Genomic DNA, 25,918 nt, shown 5'->3' with positions numbered 1-25,918 from the left:
CTGGCACTCAGGGCCTTTCCCTGGCCACTCCCCATAAACCCAGCCCAGCCCACAAGCCTCCCAGTACAAAATAAGTGTGGGCACAAAACCAATATGCTGGTCTCACCTGAGTCCAGGAGTCAGCCAGTAAGGAGGGGGCGCCCAAGCACCTGTTCGAGAACTAGCATTTATTAGGCGCCCACATCACTCGGAAGTTCGCATACACAGCCCCATCTCCTCTTTCGAGAGCACTGTTCTGTTTCCTGAGCAGGATGCTGGGACTCAGGTCTAAGAGATGGAGCAGCTCTGCCCCCTCTCCCTCTACCCCCCACCCCGCCCTGCCCTCGGCTGCACTGAGCACGGTAGAGGCCTCAGGGCTGTGCGCCTCTGGCCACCCCCAGCCTGTGTTCTTGGCATCTTGACTCCCTGGCAGGAGATGGGCCTGAGCAGGGCTGGGTGTGCTTGGGCGACTGACTGAGGAGGGTCTCGGGGCCGGGGCAGGGCCAGGCAGTCTAAGGGAATCCCATTTCCGGGGCCCAGGAAGTACCTTCCAAATGAACAAACACAGAGGCCGCCCTCTGTGGCACAGAGCAAAGTCGGGGGGGCCCGGGGATGGGCTGACGATGATGGGACAGTGCTGGCCTCGGGGAGGGGGGATGAGGACGGTGTCTCCTGATCCTGCCCCGGGACCCTAGCTGCAGTGTCACTGTGGGTGGGGCTGGGGGATGAGCTGGGTTGCTGGCCAGAAGGCAGGAGGGGGCTGGACACAGAGTGGCGTCCTTCCCCAGGTAGAGTGGACACCCCGCTCCCCAGTCCCTGAACTAGACCTAGGGTGGGTGGGGTGACCTGGAGTGCTATGGGGACCCCCCCCTCCAGGCAGAGGCCTGGCTTTGTCAGCCCTGGGGAACCTCAGAAGACATGGGCCCACAGCACAGACAGGAAGCTGAGTTCTAGAACCTTCTTCTGGGATGTTCGTGTCTGCTTTAACTCAAGGGTCCTGCCAGGGTCTGTTTGAGGCCATCACTGGGGTCCCCAGGGCCAGGACAACTGGAGATTGGGGGAGGAGGCTCAGGGCACTGTGTCAAGACCTGTGAAGACTGACATTTCCCAGGGGCGCCCCAGGCACAAGGATGCCCTACAATAAATAGGACCCATTTTCCAATATCAGTCAGGAGAAGTCTGTCCACACTGTCCCCCACATCACTGAGGGTCACAAGGCACACGGCACATCAAATGCTCTGACAAGTCCTGCAACAGGCACGGATGTGCGCACAGATCTAGCTAACCCAGTGCTTCTTGGTCATGGGCACTTTCACTTGTTCTGGGGCCACACCTGGTGATGCTCAGGGCTGAGTCCTGGCTCTGCACTCTCAGATCACTCCGACTGGGGTTCCTCGGACCCTATGGGATGCTGGGGATCGAACCAAGGTTGGCCGTGTGCAAGGCCAGTGCCCGACCCGCTGTGTGATGGCTCTTGCCAGAATCTTCAGGCTAAGGTCTGTAGGGCAGGGGCACTTTTCGAGAGGAGTCCCGGTTCTTGTCCGGGGGAAGCATCACCTAGGACTGCTCAGGAGAAGGGACCTGGCTTAGGTCTCCTGGGAGCCCCAGGTCTGAGCTCCAGATGCCGCGCCTCGGAGGGGGGCAGCCCTGAGGGGGCGGGAAAGAATCACCCCCGTCAGGATGCAGGCCAGCCCTGCAGCCCCGAACACCAACGTCAAAGACATCTCAAGGTTGAGAGCACTGGGAGCAGGGTCTGCCTTCCCACCCATCTTGGGCACGGGGATCTGGAGGGCCGCTGGGCGGTTCTCTGCCCCCCTGGGTGCAGCCCCCTCCTGCCAGAGAGCCCACCGCAAGACAGGACTTCTTTCGAGAAGCCAGGGGAAGTCTGTTCTCGGGACAGGTGGGGCGTTTGCCCCTCTGGCTGGCCGGGATCTCGTGGGAAGTGGGAAGGAAGAGGGAAGAGGTGCCTCCGAGGCAGGAGCCCCCACATGCCCACCCTCGAGGGACCCGGTGAAGTTCCGGGGGGCAGCAGCCGACTCTTCTGCGCTCCCGGGCAAGGAGGGCTGAATCCCAAGTCCCAGGTCCTGCGTTCGGGTGCAGCTGGCCCAGGGCAGGCCCAGCGTGGTCCTCCCCGGCTGCAGCCCAGCTGCTCCTTAGGTGCCCATGGGCCGCAGCATCATGCGGGTGGCGCGGAGCGAGTAGCTGGGGCCCTGGAAGTAGTACCAGCGGATGCCGTTCAGCTTGCGCATGTGGTGGCGCGCCGTGTAGTAGATGCCGTTGAGGTTGGAGAGGCCACAGGCGTCAAACCACCATCCTGGGGGAGGAGGAGGAGGAGGGCGCGTGGGGGAGGGCCCTGCCAGTGAGGTGAGGGTCCTCCCCCCATGACCACCACCACCACAACTGTCCCACCACCTCCTCCAGGAAGCCAGCTTGCAGGGACTGGCTGGGTGGGAGCAGGTCAGGGGGCCTGGGACGGAGACCTGAGGCAGCACCAGCTTCCGGTCACCCCCGTTCCTGTGTCCCTGTGACCCTCCCTCACCATCCTACCCCCCTCTCTGACTCTTCATCTGCCCTGCTGGCTTCTGGTGGTCTGTGTCACTGACTCTGTGTCCGCAAAGGCCTCTGTCCCGGTCAGTCTCTGTCTGTCTGTCTGTCTGTCTGTCTGTCTCTCCCTCTCAAACTACACTCGTCTCACTGACGGCCTTTGAGCTCTGTCACCCTGTCCTTCTGCGTCTGTCTGTTATGTTCCTTTTTTCCTCTTGGTTTTTGAACCACATCTGGCAGCCCTTGGGGCTGACTCGTGGCTCTGCACACAAGGGTCACTCCTGGCGGTGCTCGGGGATCGAGCCTAGGTGGGCTGCGTGCAAGTGTCCTACCCCTGCACTCTTTCTGTCTGTCATATTCGGTCACCACCTGCATCTCTCCCCTGTACGCCTGTCCCCTAAGTTGTCTCCACGCTACTCATAGGGTCTCCCTCTGTGCCCCCATCTATGTGTCTTGGGAAACCTCTCCTCTCTCTCTGTCCCTCCAACCTCTTTCTCTCGCGCCAGCTCTCTGGCTGCCGTCTGCCCCTCTGCTCCCAGCCCTGTACCGCACGGCCTGGATGTGGGATGGGGAATGGCTTTGTCTGATGGGGTAAAGCTCTGGGACACGCCTGTAGAAAAGTGAGGGTGCTGGCCGTGGGGGGTGAGCCCGAGAGAGACCTCAAGGACTGGAGCGGGCTGGGGACCAGCCCGGGAGTGGCTGGGGGGGAATGAGACCCCAACCAGGTTCCTCACTGTCCTGGTTCCACAAGGACCCATGGAGGGAGGGGATGGGGGTGCCCAGTGGGTGGCTGGCGGACGTAGGGGGCTTCTCCCCACGGCACCCACCTCCAGACAGCATCTGGGCGCACTTGCAGAGGCAGTTGTCGTTGTCTGCGTCACGCGTGCTGAAGTTGGTGCCCTGCAGGGCCAGGCTGCTCTGGCGCCCTGCTGAGCCGCTGTACCCGCCCAGAGAAAGCCTGGAAGCCACCCAGAGGTGGTGATGGGAGAGAGGACCTGGGGTCAGCATCAGGGTGGTTGGGGAAGAGCAATATCCCGGTCAAGGGCGTCCCTCTGTTTGTCTTGGGATGTGGGGGGGGTCCGGCCTGGGGAGCCCCTACTTGCTGCTTCCCCAGGGGCAGAGCATCTGTGGCCCCCGCCCACATCTCACGGTGCCCACAGCTGGCTTCACCTGCTCATCCCGGCCCAGGCATGGCCACGAGGCTCTGCAGCGGGCAGCTCCCTCGCCTCTGCACCCTCACAACACCCCGTTCACCCCATCTTTCCGGTGAGGAGACAGATGCAGGCGCTGAACAGAGCTTGCCCAGGGCAGAACCCAGGAGGGAGATGTGTGGCCTGGCTGGGCAGGGCGTCCAAGCTGCTTCCCTGCTGGACACTCTGCAACTCCAGCCCCCTCGCCCCTCCTCCAGCCATTCTCCTCCTCCAGGAAGCCTTCCCAGATCACACCAACCCATATTGGTGCCCTAGGGCACCCCCAGCCCTGTGGCCACCGCCTCTGCAGCCAGTGGGGAGTAGACTTTATAGACGTTATACAGCTCTGCCAGGTGGTGAGTTCCTGGGAGTGGGGAGCACGTTCACATTGTGCGGTGGTTCTGACCACGAGACCTAGGGGCTTGGATTCAGATCCCGGCTCTGTCGCTGGCCACGCTGACGGTCCAGGGCACTTTGCTCCACCTCTTGGCTTTGCCTCTCCACTAGTCCACATGCTCACGGGAGTGGTGTTTACAGGGGCGCTGTGCTTGGACAATGCCGGCCCGTGCATGGGAACGCTCAGCGTGCCGAGAGCCGGTGGCTTTTCCTGTGCTCCCAGCTCCGGGCTCAGGCTGGCGTTGCCAAGCCTGAGGGGGTGTGGGGTGCGGAAGCCGGAGAGGGGCCCGCGCTGGCAGCTGAGGTGGGGAGCAAATTAGGTGGCGGCCTGGGTGGGGCCGGATGGACCCCAGATGTGGCTGGGGCAGCTTAGAAAGTGCCGAGGCCTGGGCATGCGGCGGGCTCAGCCCGGCCCTCCCTTCCTGCTTGGGCTCTGCCTACGGCGAGGGTGTGTGTGTGTGTGTGTGTGTGTGTGTGTGTGTGTGTGTGTGTGTAGGGGGTGGGAACGGAACCCAGATGTCTGCAGCCAGCTGTGATGCCCTGACCGTCCCTCACAATTGCTGCCCGGGGCCTGCTCAGTGTTACAGACCCACCCACTGAGGGGTTGTGTGGACAAGGAACGTGTGTGTGTGAGTGTGAGTGTGTGTGTGTGTGTGTGTGTGTGTGTGTCTGGGGGGAGGGTCAGACAGGTGCCCCCGCCTCAGTGCCCCCTCCTGGCCCACTCAGATGTTTTGGCTCCTGATCGACGAGGGCTCCAAGATGTGAGTTCCAGGCCAGGCTTGGGGGTGAGGTGTAGGGTCCCTCTCTGTGTGGGCGGGACCAAAGTGATGGGCCTGTTGGGGCCCTTCCCGCCGCCTGGGCCCGTAGCCTGAGTCCTAGCTCCCATGGGCTCCTCTTCCCTCCTCATGGGCCAGACTGAGGCATTGGTGATCTCTGGGGGATGGTCAAGGCAGGGCCAGTGAGTTTCACTACCCACGTTGTTCAGATGCACTTGGAACATGTCAGCGGTTCAGGGTAGGGCAAGCCGAAGGAACATGTGGGTCTCGGGGACCCCAAGGTCAACAGATGAGGTACATTGCCCATGTGCCCGTGGGTCTGTGAATGTGACTGCATGTCTGGCTGTGAGCTCTGGTGGAAAATTCTACTCGCCTACGTGTGGACATGTGTGTGTGAGTCTGTGCTAGAACTGCTGTCCCCAGCTGAGCTCTGGACTCCATGCCTGTAAGAGTGTTGACCTGCAAGGCCTCCTGGAATCATGTTTGCATGTACATGTATGCGTATGTGTGTATGAGTGTGTGCACATGCATGTTTATGTTTGTGCATGTGTGCATGCACATCTGTTCATGGGTATTTGCATGTGTGTGCATGATTCTATTTGCATGTGTATTTGCACATGTGTGTCTATGTGCACATGTGTATGATTGTATGCTTGAGCATGTGTGTGCGCACATGCATGTGTGCACACGGGTGTGTTTGCATGCATGCATGTGTGTGCATTCATGTGTTTTTTTTGTGTGTGTGTAAACCCCTGTCTGCAGCCCTCCTGGTGGTTCCTGCACTTGGCCTCGGTGTGAAGGTGCTCCGGGGGCAGGTCCTGGGCGAGAGGCAGTGCCTGGCCTGTGCCTCCAGCCAGTCCCTGCTGCTTTCAGCTTCGGGCCCCAGCTGGGCTCCAGAAAGGCCCCATTGTTCCTGAGCCCTCCCGCCCCCCCACGCCCGCGCCCCAGCTGCAGACTGCCCACACGGCGCTGACTCTGGGTTTCTCTATGGCGATTTGCTCCCCGGCCTGTTGACCCTGCAGCAGGGTACGGACACCGGGCGTGCTCTGTCCCTCTTCTGCTGACCCTCCTCTGGCAACTTCTAGGCTCTCTGGTGCATCCTGGGCGCTCCACTTGCAGGTGCCTACACTTTCCTGTAAGCAGAGCCTCCTCCTTAGGATCCGAGTAGCCCTCAAAAGAGGTTTGCGGGTAACTGTGACTAACTGGGCATCAGCTCCTTCTCTGCTTCTACTCAGAACATCCCCACTGCCTGCGATCCCTTCCTAGCCTCTCTTGGTCAGGACACTGTCCACTGTTATAGCTTCACCTCCTCCAGGGAGCCCTCCCTGACCACACAGGTGCCTTTATGACCTGTGAGCTTTCCCACAAGGCAGCTTTTGCCTCTTAGGGGTGAGAGGTTGTCTATGGACATATTTGCCTATGTCATTTTTGTGGGGAGCACACTCAGTGATGCTTAAGGGTTAGTCCTGGCTCTGTACTCAGGGATCACTTCTGGAGGTGCTCAGGGGACCACATGGGGTGCCAGAGATGGAACCTGGACTGGTCACATTAAGGCAGGTGCCCTCCCTCCTGGACTATCTCTCCAGCCCCTTGCCTATGTCTGTGGACATACAGGTAACACAATATTACAATTAACACTATGAACAGCATTGAGGGATGGCACCCAGATCTGATTCTTCCTCAGTGGGCAGTGCCCATCGGTGCCTGGCACAGAGCTAGTGTTCAACAAACTGATCTCAGGGCTCTACAGAAAGCCGAGTGGATATGGGCCCTTGGAGGCCTGGTGTTCCGGTCTGGAAATATGGGCAGGGAGCTCTCCACGGCTCACACAGAGGGCCCAAGCAGTGCCCATGAGAGGACCTGGTGAGGGGTTCCAAAGATAAGACACACTCAATGGATATAAATGACAAAGATACACAGAAGCATAAATGTTGCTGCTGTGCTTTTGCATGTGTGATGCGTCCAGCAGTCACTGACTACGCGAGGTGCCCTTCTGTAGATCTTCTCAATGATGTGAAAAATGTAGTTGATATGATGAGGAGAGAGAGGGATTGGCTCAGGGTCTCCCAGGGAGACAGAGACGGAGGCGGGGGTCCACGCCTTGGCATTTGGTGGTCAGTGGAAACACTGAGGAGCGTTAAGGTTCTTATCTGACTGCAGGGGGCAGGATATGGGCTCAGGAACTTCTCCTGGCAGTGCTCTGAGGACTGTGCAGTGCCAGGGATTGGACTTGGACCCCCTCCGTGCAGTGCCCGTGCTCCAGCCCTTTAAGCTGTCTCTAGCCCTTTTGGGGAGGGGGCATAACCGGTGGTGCACAGGAGTTACTCCTGACTCTGCAATCAGGAATTTGATCCTGGAAGTGCTTGGGGGACCAGGTGGGATGACCATGATCAAACCTGGGTCGGCTGTGTGCAAGGCAAACGCCTTCCCTGCTGTCCTATTGCTCCAGACCCTGACCCTGGTTTCTTATCCAAGGGGCATCTGGCTTAGTCCTGCCTGGTCCAGATGCAGGCGGTTTCCTGCATCCTGGACCTTGCACTGGAAGGAGGAAATGATCAGTCTGGGGTGGGTGCTGGGAGGAGGATGTTAGAACGACCTGGCTGGAAGAACCAGGGCCGTTTAATGGGAAAGAGAGCAGTGGAGTGGTGGGGCAGGGCCGCAATATCACTGTGAAGCCCCTCCAGAGGTGAGTGTAGGACTAATGAGCAGGGGGACAGAGTGACATCAGAAGCTTCTTGGGAAGGAGCGATGTCCCCATCAGTGGGGGCAATCCAGCATGGCTGGAGGTGCCCGTGAGCAGGTTTGCACACTGAAGGACTGCATGACACTGGGGTTCTCTGCAGTCCCAGAAGCACAAGCCTCTGAATTCAGTTCAGTCCACATCCCAAGAGAGCAGGGGCCAGGCGTGGCTCCAGGACCTGAGTCCCTATGCGGGGCAACATTAGGCAGCAGAGCTTCCAGTCATTCTGGCAACAGGGAAAAGTGACTTTAAATCCTAGCTGGATCTCACTTGTCAGCCTGGGAAGAGGACTTAAACCCTGCGCCTCACTTTCTGCGTGGCTGGAGCAGGCATAGGTCAGAGTGCCCCGGGGGAGGAATTGGTGGAGGAAGAAGCTGGAACAGTCAGCAAATGCTCATTCCTTCTCCTACACAGAGCTAAGAACCAGGCTGAGATGGGGACAAGAGGCTTGGATGATTTTATAATGCATGTGATCTGCAGCCCGTTTGATTCTTCAGAGGCAGAGGGAGGGAGGGAGGAGCCAGAGTCAGAATGAGCCTCAGTCTCCTGATTTCCAGCCCTGGACCCTTTCTGTCTCAGCCTCTAGCTTCTTTCAGGCTGGGAAAGGACCCCCCTTATTCCCCCGTAAAGTGTCTGACCCGGGCGAGCTAACCTCGGACAGACCCTCCCCGCTCCCAGCTCCCAGCGTCAGCTGCCTCCTCCCCACCCCACCCCGTGGCTGGGACATGCTGAGTGCGAACCCGCCGCCTCCAGATCCCATGACGTGCGTCCAAATGGAGGACAGATGGAAGGAAGCGGAGACGCCCAGGGACTGACCTTGCATTCAGCCTCTGCGGCCACCAGCCCAGGGCCCCTAGCCCGCCCGCCCGCCTGGGCCCCGAGCCCACCTGTAGAGCTGCCCCTCGCTGCCCAGCTGGAAATGTTCGTACTGGGCATAGGCCTCGTTGCCTTCCCAGTCTTGCAGCTCCACGCGCAGAGAGTAGGTCCCGCTGCTGGTGAGCTGGTGCACCACCTCGTTGCCCAGCCAGTACTCTCCAGCTGGGTCCCCGAAGCCCTGCAGGGAGGGAGGGTGGGAGTGGGCAGCCTGCCGAGGAGAGTGGGTGGCTACACCCCTGACTCAGAAGCTGGGCCGGGCCAGGTGCCAGAACGACCGGACCCAAACCATTTGGCCTCGGGATCGAGTTCATGAAGTGGAGTGTGGGCAGGCCAGCCAGGGCAGGGAGCACCCCACCTCCCGGTGCCGCGGGTCTAAGGCTTCTTCCTGTAAATGTAAATGCCGGGTAAGAGGAATCGAAAGCATGTTTCTAGGAAGCTCAAGCTCAGGCAGAACTAAGCACTGAGTGACAGTAGTCTGGAGGGTGAGTACTTTTTGGTGAGTACCAATTGGGAGTGGGCAGCAAGAGGGCTTCCTGGAAGCTGGAGGTATGGACCAGGGCTCTATATCCTTTAACATCCATGGGCCGGCCCATGCCTTCCATCCTAGTCACACAGACCAGAAGTTAGAACCAGGACAGTAAGCTGGTGTTTTTCAACCTGTCCACACCTGCAGATCACCACTGGCTCATGGAGCAGTGGTGTAGATGACTGTTCTGTGTGGTGCTCATAGGGGCGAGAAGAAGCTGGAAACGTTCTCCGGAGTTCTTCTATTCGAGGTCTGTACACTCAGCTGCATGAATGTTAAGCCTCCATCATAAATTAAAGATCTGAGCGAGTAGACTCCCATCGGTGACCCGGCAAGTCGCAGAATTTCAGCCACACGGAAATGGAAAGCCAAGAGCCTTGGTTGCCACAACAGTGTAGGGCGGCAGGAACATTGCCCTCTCCCTGAACCAAAATTCAGTACCATGGACAGGGCCCAGCTAAGCCCCACTCCCCATTTTCGAGAAGTGAGTGCTCTGCCTGATTCTCATGGCTCTGTAAATGTCTGCATTCGAGCAACCCGTTCCTCTTGCACGGGGCATTTTAAGGATCAAAGCTGGTTCAAAAAATGTTCATAATTTATTTACGCCTGTAACAGCAAACAGATACAAAGGTACTATTGTTGCATTTCCTTATGGGGATGCTTTTGTATTTTACTTTTGCACACTTGGAGCTTTTAATTGAACTGACAAAAAATTCCTTTATTTAGGAATAAGTTTCGACTGTGGCTGTGGCTGTGGAGGTCTTCAACCTCCGGAACCCAGCCACAGCCATGCTCAAAGCCCCTCTCCACACGTTCGGACGAGCCTCACGCATGAAGGAACTGGCAGAGGAACCCAGGTGTGCGGGACCTGGGGCTGAGATTCCCAAGTCTACTCAGATCGGGACTGGGCCTCTTCTGCCCAGATCCCCCATTTTCCAGTAGCTAGGCAGTCACACCAGAAACTGCCCCGGCGCCATGTAATCCCATCAATGGCCAACATCCAGAGACTATAAAACCACGCTCCCAGAAATGCGACATCTTATAGCCTAGTTCTCCCTCTTGGAGAACCTGGCAAGCTACCAAGAGTTTCCTGCCCGCATGGGAGAGCATGGCAAGCTCCCCATGGCGTATTCATATGCCAAACCCAGTAACAATGATGGGTTTCATTCCCCTTACCCTGAAAGAGACTTTAATGCAGCACCATTGGGAAAGACAAGTAAAGAGAGCTTCTAAAATCTCAGGGCTAGGATGAATGGAGATGTTACTGAGACTGCTCGAGAAAATCGATGATCAATGGGATGATGATGATGATGATGATGATGATGATGATGATGATGATGAAGTTTTATTTATGTTAAAGTTTAACTTTAAAAAAAGGACAGCAGGGCACTACTTCTCATTTTGTAAAATGTGTATGGTCTTTGGGCTAGAAATGCCATGTTGAGAAATATCTGTCCTGTGGATCAGGTTGGATATGTTGAAAGACATAGAAATTCTTTTAAGCAACATATCCAGGGGTGTGTAGGGAAAACGGCTGCTTTCTAGCCCTCCTTTTGTACTCTTTAATTTTTGGAAATGTGCATATCCTCTCCAAACAAATAAAATAAGAATAAAGGTAAATTTTTTTCTTAAGAATATGTGCCAGAGGGGCTGGAGCAATAGCACAGCGGGTAGGGCATTTGCTTTGCATGCGGCCGACCCACGTTCGATTCCCAGCATCCCATATGGTCCTCTGAGCACCCCCAGGAGTAATTCCTGAATGCATAAGCCAGGAGTAACCCCTGAGCATCACTGGGTGTGACCCGAAAAGCAAAAAAAAAAAAAATATGTGCCAGAGGGGCCAGAGCGATAGTACAGTGGGTAGGGCATTTGCCTTGCACGCGGTCGACCCGGGATCAATTCCCAGCATCCCACATGGTCTCCCGAGCACCGTCCAGGAATGATTCCTGAGTGTAGAGCCAGGAGTAATCCCTGAGCATCACTGGGTATGACCCCCCAAAACAAAAAAACAAGAAGAATATATGCCAGAACATTTGCTGCCCCTTCACCCCACCCCCTGCCAAAATAATCCATTTCAGATGCTGAAATTCCTGAAGGTGAATGGACACTGAGCAAATCTGTTTGAAGGGGTTGGTTTCAGAAGAAATAATATTTTCCTAGACAGGGTTCAAGTCAAATCAGTCCCCAGTCCTCAATATATATCCTGCCCCAGTTTATGCGGCTGAAGAGCCCCTCCCCCGACCCAGGACAGCAATGGTACCTGCTTATAATCCTTCCAGTTCCGCTGGAAATTGACGCTGCCATTTTCTCGGCGCTGGATGAGGGTCCACCCGCCTCCATTGGCATCCATGTCACAGAAGACCTGGGGGGAACAGCTGCATCTGGGCAGGGGCACGGGAAGCTCTTGGAGGCAGCTAGAAGTGAGGTGTGGGCTGGCTCGAGTGTGATGGGTCAGAACCACAGAGAGCAACGGAGGAACCTGGTGGCCAAAGCCAACCCCTCACCTCCACCTTCGTTTTCTAATGAGATGAACATCAGAGTCTCCCTCTCACACTCTCCCTTTCCTCACCCCTTTGTGCCCCAGTTTCTTGTCTGCAAACGGAAGATGAGAATTCAAGGAGGTCTCTAGAATAAGAGTGTGGCGTAGAAGGAAACACTTCCTGGAGGCTCTTCACTTACTGTTGCTGCAGGACTGTTGAAAGGGCTCGGTGGTCATTAGGGTCAAGTGCACAGCACACAGATAAATGTTTTCTGAATATCTGCCCCTGCCAGCCTCAAGGCATGGGGGAGTGCTGCTCTGGGTAACACAGAAAGAGTGCTTCCTTCCCAAGAGCTAACCCTCCATCACCCACACCTTTGTGGACTAGTCTTGACTCACTATTATTTTTTTCCAGTCAGGACAAACTTAATGAGGACAAACGTGGTTTCATCTCTGTACTAGAAAAATTAGAGATGAATCAGAGATAGACATCTCTGGGGGCTCCCTTAGCCTGGAGGAGGTAGTGGTAGGGTAGGCAGACTTCACTGTGAACGTGTGGTGAGTTCCAGGGAGGGCCTCCCACCAGGAGTTACTGATCTAACATGGAAGACTTCCTGGAGGAGAGGACATTGGGACAGGGTTGTGGAGGATGGTGTGCTGCCAGGGAGAGCCCAATGGGTCTGGCATTTCCACACCAGCAGGAGTAAAGGCTCAGAGATGGCAAAAGCTGGTTCAGGGAGAGGAGGCATTGGCATCTGTTTGGGGGATGGTAGCTGAGGGTGCAATAAGAGAAACTGAGGTCTAGACATGAGAGGAACTTACTCAAGGCAAGGAAAATAGACATTTGAGCCCAGATTTCTTGCTTCTCACGAGAGCTGTCCCCTTTATATTAGTGTTCCCAAGTTTCACTCACACCTTCCTCAATTCCATTACAGCTGGATTTACTTAAAGCTTTTTTTTTTTTTAAAATAGGATATTTACTTTTAAAATGGTTTCTTGTTTTCTTAAAACAAATACTTCTATTAGATGCATTTGCCATTACCATAAGACTAATCACAAAATAAAGATAACAAAACAATCTAAAAGTTAATAATAGTAACTGTAGACCTACACGGTGCATCTCTTGGTTACAAGAGGGAGTTTAGCAGATGAAAAGTGTTAAAGATATGGGGCCAGAGCAATAGTCCAGCAGGTAGGACACTTGCTTTGCACATGGCAGGCCTGGGTTCGATCCCTGACACCCCATATGGTCCCTGAGTCTGCCAGGAGTCATCCATGAATGCAAAATCAGGAGTAAGTCCTAATCACCAAAGGTGTGGCCCCAAAACAGAAAACAAAACAAAAGCACAGAACAAAAAAATAATGTTAGGGGCTGGAGCGATAGCCCAGCAGGTAGGTCATTTGCCTTGCATGTGGCCGATCCGGGTTCGATTCCCAGCATCCCATATGGTTCCCTGAGCACCGCCAGGAGTAATTCCTGAGTGCAGAGCCAGTAGTAACCCCTGTGCATTGCCAGGTGTGGCCCAAAAAAGAAAGAGAAATGTTAAAGATAACCTGCAAAAGAACAAAGTTGTCCAAAGGATGGAAAAAACTAAAAAAGGGGGACAGAGACAAAGTATAGGGGTTAAGGCTCTTGCCTTGCATCCTGCTGACCCTGGTTCCAATCCCATGTGGTTCCCTGAGCACAGACAAAGGTTACTCCTGAGCAGAACCAGGAGGAGCCCCTGAGCACCACTGGGTGTGGCTCCCCAGCCCCCCAAAGGGAATTATAAAGTGGGAAGACCACCTGTACCCATCTGCTTCTACTTCTGTGCCTGCCTCCCCCACACTCTCCTTATGAGCACACTTTCCCTTCACCCCTCTCCCCTCCAAATAGCTGGGCCCCAACGCCCAGGGCAACGGCAGGGAGGGGAGCCATCTGCTGAAGATGTGGGTCCCCCATGGGCCCTGGGCTCTCATTTTCCACGGGGAACAGAGCCCCCCCCCACAGTCTTCTTCAACAAGATTCTATGGAAGAGAGGCTTCCTGGGACTGGCCCTGGCATTTCAGGGCACCTCTACCACAACCCACAGAACTAAGTCCTGCTCGTCAGACTAGAAGCATCGTGGATGACAGTCCGGGAGAGGGTACACCGTCCGCTTTGTGAACTTCTGGTTTAACCCCAGATCTGACTCCCGATTCGAGAGAGGGGTCCCTGAACATAGCGCTGCCCCATTTTCTCTGCTAACTCAGATGTTTGGACAAGACCTCAAGAATATCGGGACAGGGTGGGGTTGTATGTGACTGTTTGAGAGACCCCTGCATGAGCACCCTCCAACAGTAGCAGACCCCAGAGAGCTCCCTAACCTTTTTGGGCTCCGTCATATTGGCCACGTGGATGATGTAGACGCCGCTGGTGTTGGCCCCGGAGCGCTGGATCTCGGCACAGTCCTGAAACACCTGCTCAGCGGCCCTCACGGGCGCTGCCGTGCGACAAAGCAAAAGCAATTGGCCATGAAGGGAGGGGAGAGAGGAGGCAACGGTGGGCACGCCCACCTGCCCCCGCTGCCAGGCGCAGAGCTGGGAGGTGCCGGGGCAGAGATCTGGGAGGTCTCCTGGCCGACTGACTCTGAGCTGGGGCTTAGAAAAGAAGCAGGAGTGGCATAGGTGCAGAAGAGAGCCAGGCCGAGGGAAGTGCCCGTGCAAAGACTCCGAGAGAGGAAGCAGTTCGTTCCACGAGGACAGAACTGAGGCTCGAACGAAGAACGGGGAGGAGCCGGCACGGAGAGCACCGAGGCAGGGAGATGAGCCCGAGGAGCAGCAGGGGGTCTGTCCAGACTGGAGAGCCAGATGGGGGAGGCAAACCGTGCTGAGGAAGGGCGTTGGCCAATGTTGGACAGCCACTAGAGGGGAAACGTGAGTGCATGGATTTGGCAAGCACCATGCTGCTATTTCCATTGCACAGAGCAGGACACTGAGGCCCTAGAGTGGGGAGCCTGGCAAAGGGCACGCAGACAGTGGGCACAGAGCCTTTCCTCCCTCCACGTGTATGGCCCGATGTGTCCTTGGCATTCCCTTTGGGAGACCCGACATCCCCTCCACCCCGACACCCACAGCCCTAGAGGCAGTCTCCCTCTGTAGGCTCTCCCCGAACACGGCTAGGACCCCATTTCTTCCCTCAGAGTAATAGTAACTGATGACAAAATTCCACCAGGGCCCAAGGGCCCTGCCTGAAAGCTGCCCGGGCTTCAAATCCCACCTCTGACGCCTTCCGTGGGATCCAGCTACAGGACTGACCGTGGGACCCAACCTCTGGGAAGGGGGTTTCCTGGGATAGGCTGAAGTTCTACACGGCACCAATGAGAAACAAGGATGCTGCCAAGGGGTGGGACTTCCTGTTCGACCCTTCTTTCTGGCTACTGGATTCAAGAAGGAATTTGGATACAGTGTTGGATGATGGTTATTGCCAGGTCACACACCAAGCGACTTAGATGCCAAATTCATGCTGGCGTACAAAGAGCCCAGGGCAGGATCGACATGCCCACCTGAGAGCATATCCTTGGTGAAATGCAGTGCAGCTAAGCATGGGGGAGGCTGGCCTGGAGGAGAGCAGGTAAACCCTCTGCAGCCAGGCAAGCACAGAGATGGGAGCCGACCTCAGACTCTGCTGTTGTTTTTTTCTTCCTTAATTAACCTCAGAGCCCTGGAACCCCCAACCTCTGCTTTCCACCAAGCCAAACTAAGCAGAGAGACAGCAAGGGTGCCAGCATGCATGGTTCTAATGCTCTTTCCGGGCTGGAGAGATAGCACAGCAGGTAGGGTGTTTGCCTTGCACACAGCCGACCCGGGTTCGATTCCCTGCATCCCATATGGTCCCCTGAGCACCGCCAGGAGTGATTCCTGAGTGCAGAGCCAGGAGTAACCCCTGTGCATCGCTGGTTGTGACCCCTCAAAAAAAAAAAAAAAAGCTAATGCTCTTTCCATCTGTTCTCTAGTCCCCATGAAGATTCAGCTTTTCCAGCTAGAAGACCATAATGCTGCTTCTCCCCAAGAGGAACAGAAATTTGGGTCAAGGGTGCCTGCGGTGAAGTGCAGAACACAACCTCCCACCAAGCCTGTGAGCAGATATTTGGCCGCAGCTGGACACTGGGACAGCAGTGAGCCTGTGGGGACAGGCACCCGCCCCAGCCCCCTGCCTCGGGCAGAGCCACAAGACCCGCACATGTGGGACTGATTTGGGCGGCCTCACTGCCAGGGCTCTGCACAAGCCCGTGATGGGTCCGGGGAGTCCCCCAGCTCATGGTTTGGAAGGCAGCCGTCTCTCCTACTCACGGCTGGGGCTGCAAACTCCTTCTAGCAGAACCGACCCAACTTAGATGGATGAGTGATCTTTTGTCCCCAAACTGCTGGCAGCCACAGCTCCCGGAGCCCCACACTTCTGCTTGCTTCCTGGTGCCTTCACGACTCTCAGACCCCTTCCTCTGCCGTCCCATGAGGTGCAGCTGCTGTAGGAATCCTGTCTCCTGTCTTTCTCTCCCCAACCCACTCTCCTTGCCAGCCAAGCATCCCGATTCTCCCAAGCCCTCCCGTGTCTCCCTGCCGCCCCCAGGTAAAAACCCCTTCTCTGAGCCCCTGCTGTCCTCCCCGGAGCTGGAAGCTTCAGGAATACTGTAGGCAGAGCTGATAGCAGAGGCGGAGAGGCACTTCTCCCCTCAGGAACCACAGACAGCAGGGTGGGCATTCTGGGTTTGTGTTTTGGGTAGCCCCCAGCTGTGCTTAGGGCTTACTCCTGGCTCTGAGCTCTAGCAGGTCTAGGGGAACCATATGCCATGTCAGGAACTGAGCCTGGGTCTGCTGCAGGCAAGGCGTGTGCCCTAACCCCAGTACTCTCTCTCTCTCTCTCTCTCTCTCTCTGGCCTCATGTTGGGCATTTTTGCAAGAGGCCCGTAACCATGGCCATTCTGTTCCCTGCTCCGCCCCCCCTCTCAGCCCCGGGGACTGTATGCAGTGGGTGGTCAATAAGTGCTTGGCAACGGAGTGAGTGAAGCTGGAATGCTGTGGCCACCCCAAGGCCCCCCCCCCCTGTAGATGCCAGCGCTGGGGTGCTGGGTTACAGATGCCTCCCTCCTCCCTCTGGTTGGGCCAGGTGGGAGCCGTTCTTGGTCAGTATTGAGTCTCAGTTCATAGATATCTCATTCCATAGATACAGAGACAGGGTCAAGGAGCGGTGAGGCAAGTACAAGCAAGTGGGGATGGCGGGTGGAGCTGGCTAGGGTGTCTTGGTTATCATCACCACACCCAATAAACAGGCGAGGAAAACTGAGGCCAATGGTTATCATCACCACGCCCAACAGATTAGGAAAACTGAGGCCAAGCGACGCACAGGGGCCACAGCGGCACAAGGTCACCCATGGGATCAGGAAAGACGGTCTAGATTGGTCCCTCTAAGTATTTTCCGGGGGGCCCAATTTATTCCTAGTGTCAATCATTTTTGTTTCACACTTGGGGAGCGTGGACACGCCATCTCCCCCTGGGTGGTTTCCAGGCTCCAGCACGCAGCCAGGGGAGGGTAAGAGCCCCCCCCCCACGCCCGCCCTCCCGTCTCCCGCCCCCTCCCGCCCCGGGCGCGCCCCACGCGCTGGCTCACCCGGGCCCTGGGCCACGACGCGCACCAGCCGCTGCACGGACTCGAGCAGCTGGCGCTGCTGGCGCTGCAGGAGGCTGGAGTTGCTGCTGGCGGCGCGCAGGCTGCGCTCCAGGCCGGCGAGGGCGCCGCTCTGGCGGCCCAGCAGGCGCCGCAGCCGCTCCTTCTCGCCCCGGAGGCTGCTCAGCTCCGCCTGCTGCTTCGTCTCCAGTGCCAGCACCCGCGTCTCCAGCGCGCTGCGGGGGGAGGGCGCAAGGCGGTGAGGCGGCGGGGTCTCCCCGGGCGCTCCCACGCGCCGAACGCGGGGTGCCGACGCAGCCTGCAGGACCCGCGCTGGGGCTCAGAGAGGCCGAGCGCCCGGGATGGCAGGGGCCTGCCACTGCAGTGAGGAGAGGCCTCAGGCTGGCCTAGGCGTGAGAGGGACTGGGGGTCAGTGGAGATGAGAGGTGGGGGGAGGGGACAGACCCACCAGCACCCTCTTGGCGCCCATGGTCAAATCCTAGATATCCTGTGCTAACTAACCCCCAGGGAAACACTGTCGCACTGTAGTCCCGTTGTTCATCAATTTGCTCGAGCGGGCACCAGTAACGTCTGCATTGTGAACCTTGTTACTGTTTTGGCATATTGAATACACCACGGGTAGCTTGCCAGGCTCTGCCGTGCCAGCGGGATACTCTTGGTAGCTTGCCAGGCTCTCCGAGAGGGACATACGAATGGAACCGGGGTCGGCCGCATGCAAGGCAAATGCCCTACCCGCTGTGCTATCGCTCCAGGGAACAAGAAACAGCTTAAAGCTTTACCAGTCAGGTTTGGCCAGATCGCTTCTGCTTGGGTATCAAATGTTTTGGAGTGGTGAAGAGGCTGGGGCCCGGGCCGTAGCACAGCGGGTGGGGCGCTTGAGTGGACCGTGGCCAAATCAGGTTCAACCCCTGGCATCCCATAAGCTCCCCTGAACACCTCCAGAGTGATCTCTCAGGCAGAGCCAGGAGTAAGCCCTGAAGCACTGCCAGGTGTGGCCCCCAAACAAAACAAAAAAACAAAATTTGGAGTGGCGAAGACAGAGGAGGTAGAGTGGAATAGTCCGGCGGCGTGTGTGTGTGTGTGTGTGTGTGTGTGTGTGTGTGTGTGTGTGTGTGTGTGTGTGTGTGTGTGTGGTCTGCGCTTCTCTGACTCCATCCGCAGGAGCATGAAGTGGAGAGTGTGTGTGTGGGAGGGCGGTTAGCACAACCCACTGGGGGCAGGGGGAAGGTTAAGGGATTAAGGGACAAAGGACAAAGGATAGGGTGAATTTACAGGAAAAGGCATGGGAGAGACACAGGGGCGTGGTGGTGAAGGTGAAAGAAAATCCAGTAAGTGCCCAGTAAGTGCCATTCCTTGCAGCAGCAGTGAGTGGGTGGGGATGGAAGGAGGAAGACGGGGAGGAGGGTCGGAGAGACAAACTTCCTCCTTCCTTCTATTCTGAGCACTCAGGTGTAATAAGCATAGAGAGAAGCGCGCTCTCTCCTCTCTCTCTCTCTTTCTCCTCTCTCCTCTCCTCTCTCTCCCTCCTCTCTCTCCCCCCTCTCTCCTCTCTCTCTTTTTTTTTTTTTAAATTTATTTATTTTTAATTAGAGAATCACCGTGAGGGTACAGTTACAGATTTATACACTTTTGTGCTTATACTTCCCTCATACAAAGTTTGGGAACCCATCCCTTCACCAGTGCCCATTCTCCACCACCCGTAAACCCAGTGTCCCTCCCACCCTCCCCAATCCCATCTCCCCCCCACCCCACCCTGCCACTGTGGCAAGGCATTCCCTTCTGTTTTCTCTCTCTAATTTCTCCTCTCTCTCTTCTCTCTCCTCTCTCTTCCCTCTCTCTCCTCCCCTTTCTCTCTTCTCTCTCCTTTCTCTCTCTCCTCTCTCTCCCTCCTCTCTCTCTCCTCTCTTCCCTCTCTCTCCTCTCTCTCCCTCTCTCTCCCCTCTCTCCTCTCTCTCTCCACTCTCTCTCTTCTCTCTCTCCTCTCTCCTCTCTCTCCTTTCTCTCTCCCCTCTCCCTCCCCTCTCTCCTCTCTTTGTCTCTCTGGCTTTTGGGCCATACCAGGCTGTGCTCAGGACTTACTCCTGGCAGTGCTCAGTGAACCATATGCAGTGTCGGGATGGAACGTGGATCTGCTTCATGCCAAGAGAAGCACCTTAACCCCTTCACTATCTCTCCACTCCATACGGAGCCTTCACCAGCTCTTCCGCTTTGAGCAACTTGCACCTCGACTTTGCTCGTTTGTGTGTGCAATGAACTACAGGAACGTTATTCACCACACCTCAGGTTGGAGCAATAAAACGCTGGCAGCCACCTCAGCACCTGCTCTCGGGGACCTGGGGAGATAGATGAGAGCCGTGCAGTGGGGTGATGCCGGCGGAGGAAAGGCTGAGCGAGGCCTCGTGCAATTATGGAGCCTTTCCGGGGCAATTGGGGGGGGGAGGGCACAGAGGGGTCTTGTGCAGCATTTGGGTTTCTACAAAGACCATTCAGGGACGCCACATGCAAGCTTGCTTGTATCGTTGTGAGCACCACTGGGAGAGCAGCTTGAGCACTGCCAGCTTGGGAAAACGGGGAGTTTTGTCTCTGACTGTGGCCTGATTCTATACGAGTGTCCGACACATGTTAAATGCACATGGTCAAAGACTGCTAGGACACTGTTGGGGGGAAGTGGTCACGCTGGGTGATGGCTGGGTGCTGAAAGCAGAGAAAGGGCTGTGCGTTGGGCCCTATTAGTGACGCTATCGTAAACCACAGGACCTTGGAGGGGGAGGGGCAGGAAAAAGGGAAAAAGTTCCTGCCATAGAGGCAGGCTGGGAGGTGGGAAGGAAACTGGGGACATTGATGGAGGAAAGTGAACACGGTGAAGTGACCGGCGTGGGGACATTGTACACATAAAAGCCAATCACGAATAATGTTGTCATTCACGGGGATTCAGAAAAAAAAATAATGAAAACAACACACAAAGGAACCGACTGTGGATGAAGAATGAAGGGGCCGGGGCTGGAGCAATAGCACAGCGGGGAGGGCGTTTGCCTTGCATGCGGTTGACCCGAGTTCGATTCCCAGCATCCCATATGGTCCCCTGAGCACCACCAGGGGTAATTCCTGAGTGCAGAGCCAGGAATGACCCCTGTGCATCGCTGGGTGTGACCCCAAAAAGCAAAAAAAAAAAAAAAAGAATAAAGGGGCCGACTCGGGAGAAAGGAGCAGAGGTTGGTTCTCTTGTCTCGGGGGAGGCGGCCAAGCAGCAGGGGGAAGGGGGAGGCCTGGGATTGTCGGGGCCCATTCTCCAGACTAACAAGATGAGTCCTGCCAGGGCAGAAGGAATTTCCCCCGAAGCCCCAATGATGCTGCAGAAAGAAAAAAAATGTGTGGACACCCCAACTTTTAAAATGATGACTGTCCCCCAGGGCGGGCGGTGGTGGCAGTGTCTGTCCTCTCTGATTTCTAGGGGCGGCTGATGCTTCGACCCCAGCCTGCCCTCCCCGCCCTGGAAAGGACTGAAAATGAGGAGCGGGCAGACTTGCTGGGCGAGAGGGAGCTGGCCGGTTCGCGTGGCCTCCTCCTGACCCGGCTCGTGAGCAGCCCTTACATGTGCCCAGGTATCCCCAGTCTCGTGGCTGTTTCCGGGCGGGTTTTGCCTCCCCCACTATGTCGCCCCTCCCCGTGCCTCGCCGCTTTCTCCCCACCTCAGCTCGCTTTCTCCCCACCTCAGCTCGAAACTGAGATGGGATCAGCCTCCTCGGGCTTATCTAATCCCCATGACTTTCTTCCTTTGTAATTTAAGGGGTGTTCCCGCATGCGTATTCGCTTACAGGACAGACTCTCGGCCAGAGCGGACTGCAGCGTGGGCCCGGGGTGGCCTCTGAGGATGGGGGTGTATGTGGAATCAGATGCACCTGTTTGTGTTGTTTTGTAATATTTTTGTTTTGAGAGGCGGTTGGGCCATCCCTGGCGCTGCTTGGGGCTACTCCTGGCAGTGCTCGGGGGTCACATGTGGTGCTGGGATCAAACAGGGGAGTGAAGTGATGTGCGAGCCAGGCACCTGAGCGTCTGCGCTACCTCTCTGGCTTCCCTAGTGACGAACAGATAAGCCCATTTCAGATTGACAGGGTCAAGTGTACGGCATGTCAGTCGTAGCTCAAAATCATCTGTTGACATTCATAACGTCGAGGAAGAATGAAAAAGGATAGAAGGGAAAAGGAAGGGAGATCAAGGTGTCCTGAGCCCCCGGGAAACGCGTCCCCTGTTCCCACCCAGTGGGGAGTGGTCAGGCCTCAGCTGGACCTGCTGTCCCCCTCACTCCCCGCTTCCGGCTGACCCCCAACCCCAGCTGGACCCTACTCTCCCCCTCACTCTCAGCTTCCAGATGGTGTCCACCCCCAGTTTCCTCCCCGCCTCAGCTCAGCCCGGCTGCCACTAGCCGTCCCTCCCTCCGGTTCTAACCCAGGCCTCTCGCTCTAGCCCCATCCCTGCCCGGGTCCGGGGCCCGGGTCCCGCCGGCGCCCACCTGTTGCGGCCCTGCAGTTGGTGGAGCTCGTGGCCCTGCAGCAGCAGCTGCTTCTCCAGCTTGTTGGTGGACACCGAGGTCTCCAGAAGCTGCATCTCCATCCTCGAGGTCTGGTTCAGGACCTGCCCCGGCAGCAGGACGGGGTGTGGGCGCTCGGTGAGTCCCGGGGAGCCTGTCTGGCACTGACCCTTGACCGTGTTGGGAACTTTCTGCCCTCCTCCCAACCGTTGCAGTCGCTTCTCCTTGTGGTCAGTCATTCATTTATTCACTCATTTATGCATTCATTCGTTCACAGCTCTGGGTTTAAGACCTCCTTCCTGAATGCTCTCCCCCCCGCCCAGCCCAGCCCGTGGCCATTTCTTCCCTCCTGCTTCTCTGGCCTCAGGGAGTCACTGTCTTCATCGGGGCAGAGATCAAGGCCCCCCATGCAGGCAGAGCCTGACCATGGAGCTAACTCCTGACCTCCACTATCAGTCTGGCAGAGTTCTGTCAGGCCCCACGTGCGTCCCCGACTCCTTCCCTCCGCTCCCTCTGTCCCCTTCAGTTCCCCTCTTCCCGGGGCTCATCAGACTGGCCTGGGCCAGTCCATCCTGAGGCCCTTGGTCTGGTCCTCTGCCGCCCACTCTCTGCTCAGCCCTTTACAGTGTGGCCCCTGGACTGGGGGCGGGGGTCAAGTGGTCCAGCACACGTAGCCTGGGAGGGGGCCTGGGTTTGACCCCAAACCACATGACCGTCTTGAGCATCATCTAGCGTGGCCCTGGTGGCCCCTGAGCACCACTGGGAGGGAGCACTGAGCTGTGAGGGCCTGCGCCTCTGCTGAGTATCCTTGGAAGTGGCCCCGGGGCTCCTCCCACCGGTGGCCCCTGCAAATGCTGAACAGAATCTGCTCCCTCTGCCCGTGTGATGCTCCCTGATGGCCTGGCCCTGTTCCCTCGGATCCCTAGCCTGCCCTCTGCCCTGGCATCCCCGGCCATGCGGGCTCCCTGATATTCCTGGAGCTTGCCATCAGGGGTCGGCCTCTGGGCCTTTGCACATGCTGCTGTCCCCATCTGAGGACTGTCCCATCTGACCCAGTGCTGGCTTTCTGGACTCACTGCTTAATATTGTGGCAACATCCCTCCCACCAAACCCAGGCCCCCGAGTGCTCGCCTTGTGGGTGCTTTCTCCTGGCAGCACCCCAGCTCATGTATATGTGTTGTATCCTGCTCTTGCCCCTCTCCTCCCTTCCCCTTCACTCCCTTCCCTGCCCTCCCCCTCCCCTTTCCTCCCCTCCCCAATCTCTTTCCTCCCTGCCCTTCCCATTCCTTTCCCTTCCCGGCCTCCCCCTTCCCTCTCCTCTCCCCTCTTCATTCCCTTCCCTTCCCTTCCCTCCCTCCTTCCCCCCTCCATTTGTGAACCAGCAGGTGCCCATGGGCCTCATGCACCCTCCCCTTCCCTTCCCCCTCCTGCTCTCCCTCCTGCACCTGCGCCTCCACGTCGGTGAGCTTGCGGGTCTGGGCTGTGGTCTGGTTCAGGAGGCTGGTGCCCAGCTCCAGCATGGTGGCCGTCTGGTTCTGGACCATGTGCTGCTGGGCCTGCACCAGCTCCGACCTCAGGCTCATCTGGATGTAGCTCTCCAGCTGCGGGGAGACCGGGGGCTGGGGTCAGGGGGGTGTGGCTAGAATGTCCTGGCCCTCCTTCCTGCTCACCTGGTCTCTGCCACGAGCTCTCTCCTTCCCTCCCGTCCAAGAGAGCCCATGCAGCCCATCCTACTAAACCCAAGCCCAGTCACATTCCTCGTCTGCTCGCCCGCACCACACGCAGGGTCCCCGTCACATGCAGAAGGAAAGCCAATGTCTTCTCTGGGAGTGGCTTGTTGACCGACCCGGCTTCCCTTCTCCCTTCTGATTTCCTCCCTAGTCCTCTGTCCTTCCTTCCACTGCAGAGGCACTGACTCCCTTACATCCCTCTAACACAGCACGAGCCTGGACAGGACCTTTGCACATGCTGGGCCTCTCCCTGGAACTCCTCCCCACCCCAAACCTTATCATCTGCGTGGAGCATCTCAGGTCTTTCCCTACAACTTGGCAGTCCCTTAGTTCTACATCACATGCTTTTCTGTTCCTGGCTCATGACACCCTGGACATCAACTTCACGGAGGGACTTGGTCTTGCTCAGCGCTGTCCTCATGTCTAGCTCAGTGCTTAGGGGAGAGTGTGTGCTCAGTGCACGGAGAAATGGGAAAGCAGCAAGGGTCAGCGCCTGGCCCACAACGTGGAGCCTATTACCCGGGGTGAGGGGGTCATGGACCGGCCCGCAGGGAGTGGAGACGCGTCCTTCCCTGTCCAGTGTGCGGGTCCGTCCACCAAGCCGCCTTGCTGTTTCCTGCCGCCCTGTCTGCCAGGCCGGGAGGGCCAGCCCGTTTCCCAGGGCTCTCGCCGCACGGAGCCCACATGCTAACACTCACTCCTTGGCCAGGGCTGCTCTCCTTCCCAAGGGACCCAGGAGCTGCCTGGCGCAAAGGTGAATGCTGTTCTCAGGGCGCAGTGCCCGCAGGCAGAGAGCCACCACCCTCCGGCACACACTGGCCTCTGGCCACCACCCCTACCCACCCGCCCCTCCCCTCGCCCTCCGCTCAGCCTCCCTAGAGGTTCAATAGGGCAGTGTCCAGGCTTCCTGGGAAAACCAGTGCTTCCAAGGGAGAGCTGGTGACCTCGGTTGGACTCCTCCTCCTTACTCTCTTCTCCCCCTCCCCCTTCCCCCAGCCCCCCACCACCCCCAGCATGCTTTCAGAGGAACCCATTTGGTTGCAGTGCAGCAATCGTCCTAAAGGGGGAGCACTGGAGCACTGTGGCATTGATTGGCATAGGGGGATTCACAGGTGCGGGTCCTTGGATCAGCATCTCTGGGAATTCCTTTTGTTTGTTTGTTTGTTTGTTTGGGGGCCACATCCAGCAGTGCTCAGGGCTTACTCCTGGCTCTGTGCTCAGGGATCCCTCCTGGCAGGGCTCAGGGGACCTTATGAGGTGTCGGGGACTGAATCCTGACAGGTCCTTAACTAACGGCTGTCCATCTCTCCGGCCTGGGGACACGTCAGAGAGGGGAAGCGTGAGCTCCCACGCCAGGCTTCCCCGCTCAGAAACTCGGGGGTATCGCCCAGCCCTTTGGGTGGGGCTGAAGCTGCCTCAAGCGTGAGAACCCTGGAATGGAGGTCACAGAGGTCACGGGGACCATCGAGACAAGCCCACGTGGGGCTTCTCCAGGCGCCTGTCTGTGACCCCTGCCTCCCCCCCCACCCCGCAGCCGCTGTCCCCTCCACTCATAAGCCCCTGCGTGGCACAAATGTGCCTTGAAATGAAAGAAAACTGAACCCCAGAGCCCTTTCCAGCTGCAGCTTTGATTTCTTCTCTCCTCTCTTCAAAGCCCGGGCAAGTGGTAGGAGGCATGTTCTTACCTCCTTATCCTCCCCTGCCTTCCCAAACAGCGTCGTCCTGATATTCCACAATGCCAACAAAACGTAAGGAATAATCTGAGATCTGTGAGCTTGCCGTAATCAAGGCAAGTAAATATGATTGTCTCCCTGCACCCCGCCTGCTCATCCCAGCTCTGGGGGTCCCTTCACTCTTTTGCTCCCCTTTTTCTACCTCCCTCTTAAACTCAAGGACCTCTCCTTACTATCCCTGGCAGTGACAGTGGCAGGGTCCACTCCTGGGCCCTTTCCTCTGTACGTTCTCCCCTAGGTCAAAGATTTTAAATGGGAAAAGGCCGGGGGAACATGGGGTCTGTGAAGATAACTCAGGTGATGTAACCATTATAGCTGTCACTGAAAGCTGGCATTTTTGTCGTGAGGGGCACAAGCCACGCACCATAGTACTGTTATCCCTGCAATGTCCATAACAATCACTGTCACTGTCACTGTCATCCCATTGCTCATCGATTTGCTCGAGCGGGCACCAGTAACCTCTCCATTGTGAGCCTTGTTGTTACTGTTTTTGGCATATCGAATACGCCACGGGAGCTTGCCAGGCTCTGCCGTGTGGGCGGGATACTCTCAGCGAACTCCCTACCCACTGTGCTATCGCTCCAGCCCTTCCATAACAATAGAAATAAAAATATTTTCAAATATTTTCATATCGCAGCTCAGTTGGGACAGCATCTTAAAATGCTAATCTTACTCACGGAGACTCGGAAAGTTATGGACAGTCTCCAGCCCACCTGGATAACTCTGCAATGGCAGCATGGATGACACTTTTAGTATCTGGATTTCAGCACCATTGAC

At 57.0% G+C, this 25,918-nt stretch overlaps 1 protein-coding gene across 1 annotated transcript in view; it reads right to left on the bottom strand.

Moving 5' to 3' along the window:
- Positions 1-303: 303 nt before the first annotated feature.
- The window catches only part of ANGPT4 (angiopoietin 4), a 38,006-nt gene continuing 12,391 nt past the window's right edge, over positions 304-25,918 (bottom strand). Inside the window, exons 2-9 of the mRNA XM_004612679.2 lie at positions 23,124-23,279; positions 21,661-21,782; positions 17,133-17,365; positions 13,853-13,968; positions 11,288-11,389; positions 8,513-8,679; positions 3,351-3,481; positions 304-2,293 (exon numbers count right to left, since the gene is read on the bottom strand). Coding sequence (XP_004612736.1) covers positions 2,133-2,293; positions 3,351-3,481; positions 8,513-8,679; positions 11,288-11,389; positions 13,853-13,968; positions 17,133-17,365; positions 21,661-21,782; positions 23,124-23,279 — 1,188 coding nt within the window. The 3' untranslated portion in view covers positions 304-2,132. The remainder of the gene's footprint in view (positions 2,294-3,350; positions 3,482-8,512; positions 8,680-11,287; positions 11,390-13,852; positions 13,969-17,132; positions 17,366-21,660; positions 21,783-23,123; positions 23,280-25,918) is intronic.

The sequence above is a fragment of the Sorex araneus genome, chromosome 5 (assembly GCF_027595985.1).
Source record: "Sorex araneus isolate mSorAra2 chromosome 5, mSorAra2.pri, whole genome shotgun sequence".
Taxonomy (NCBI): domain Eukaryota; kingdom Metazoa; phylum Chordata; class Mammalia; order Eulipotyphla; family Soricidae; genus Sorex; species Sorex araneus.
The sequence above is the reverse complement of the archived record's forward strand: the minus strand, read 5'-3'. Positions and strand labels throughout refer to the sequence as shown.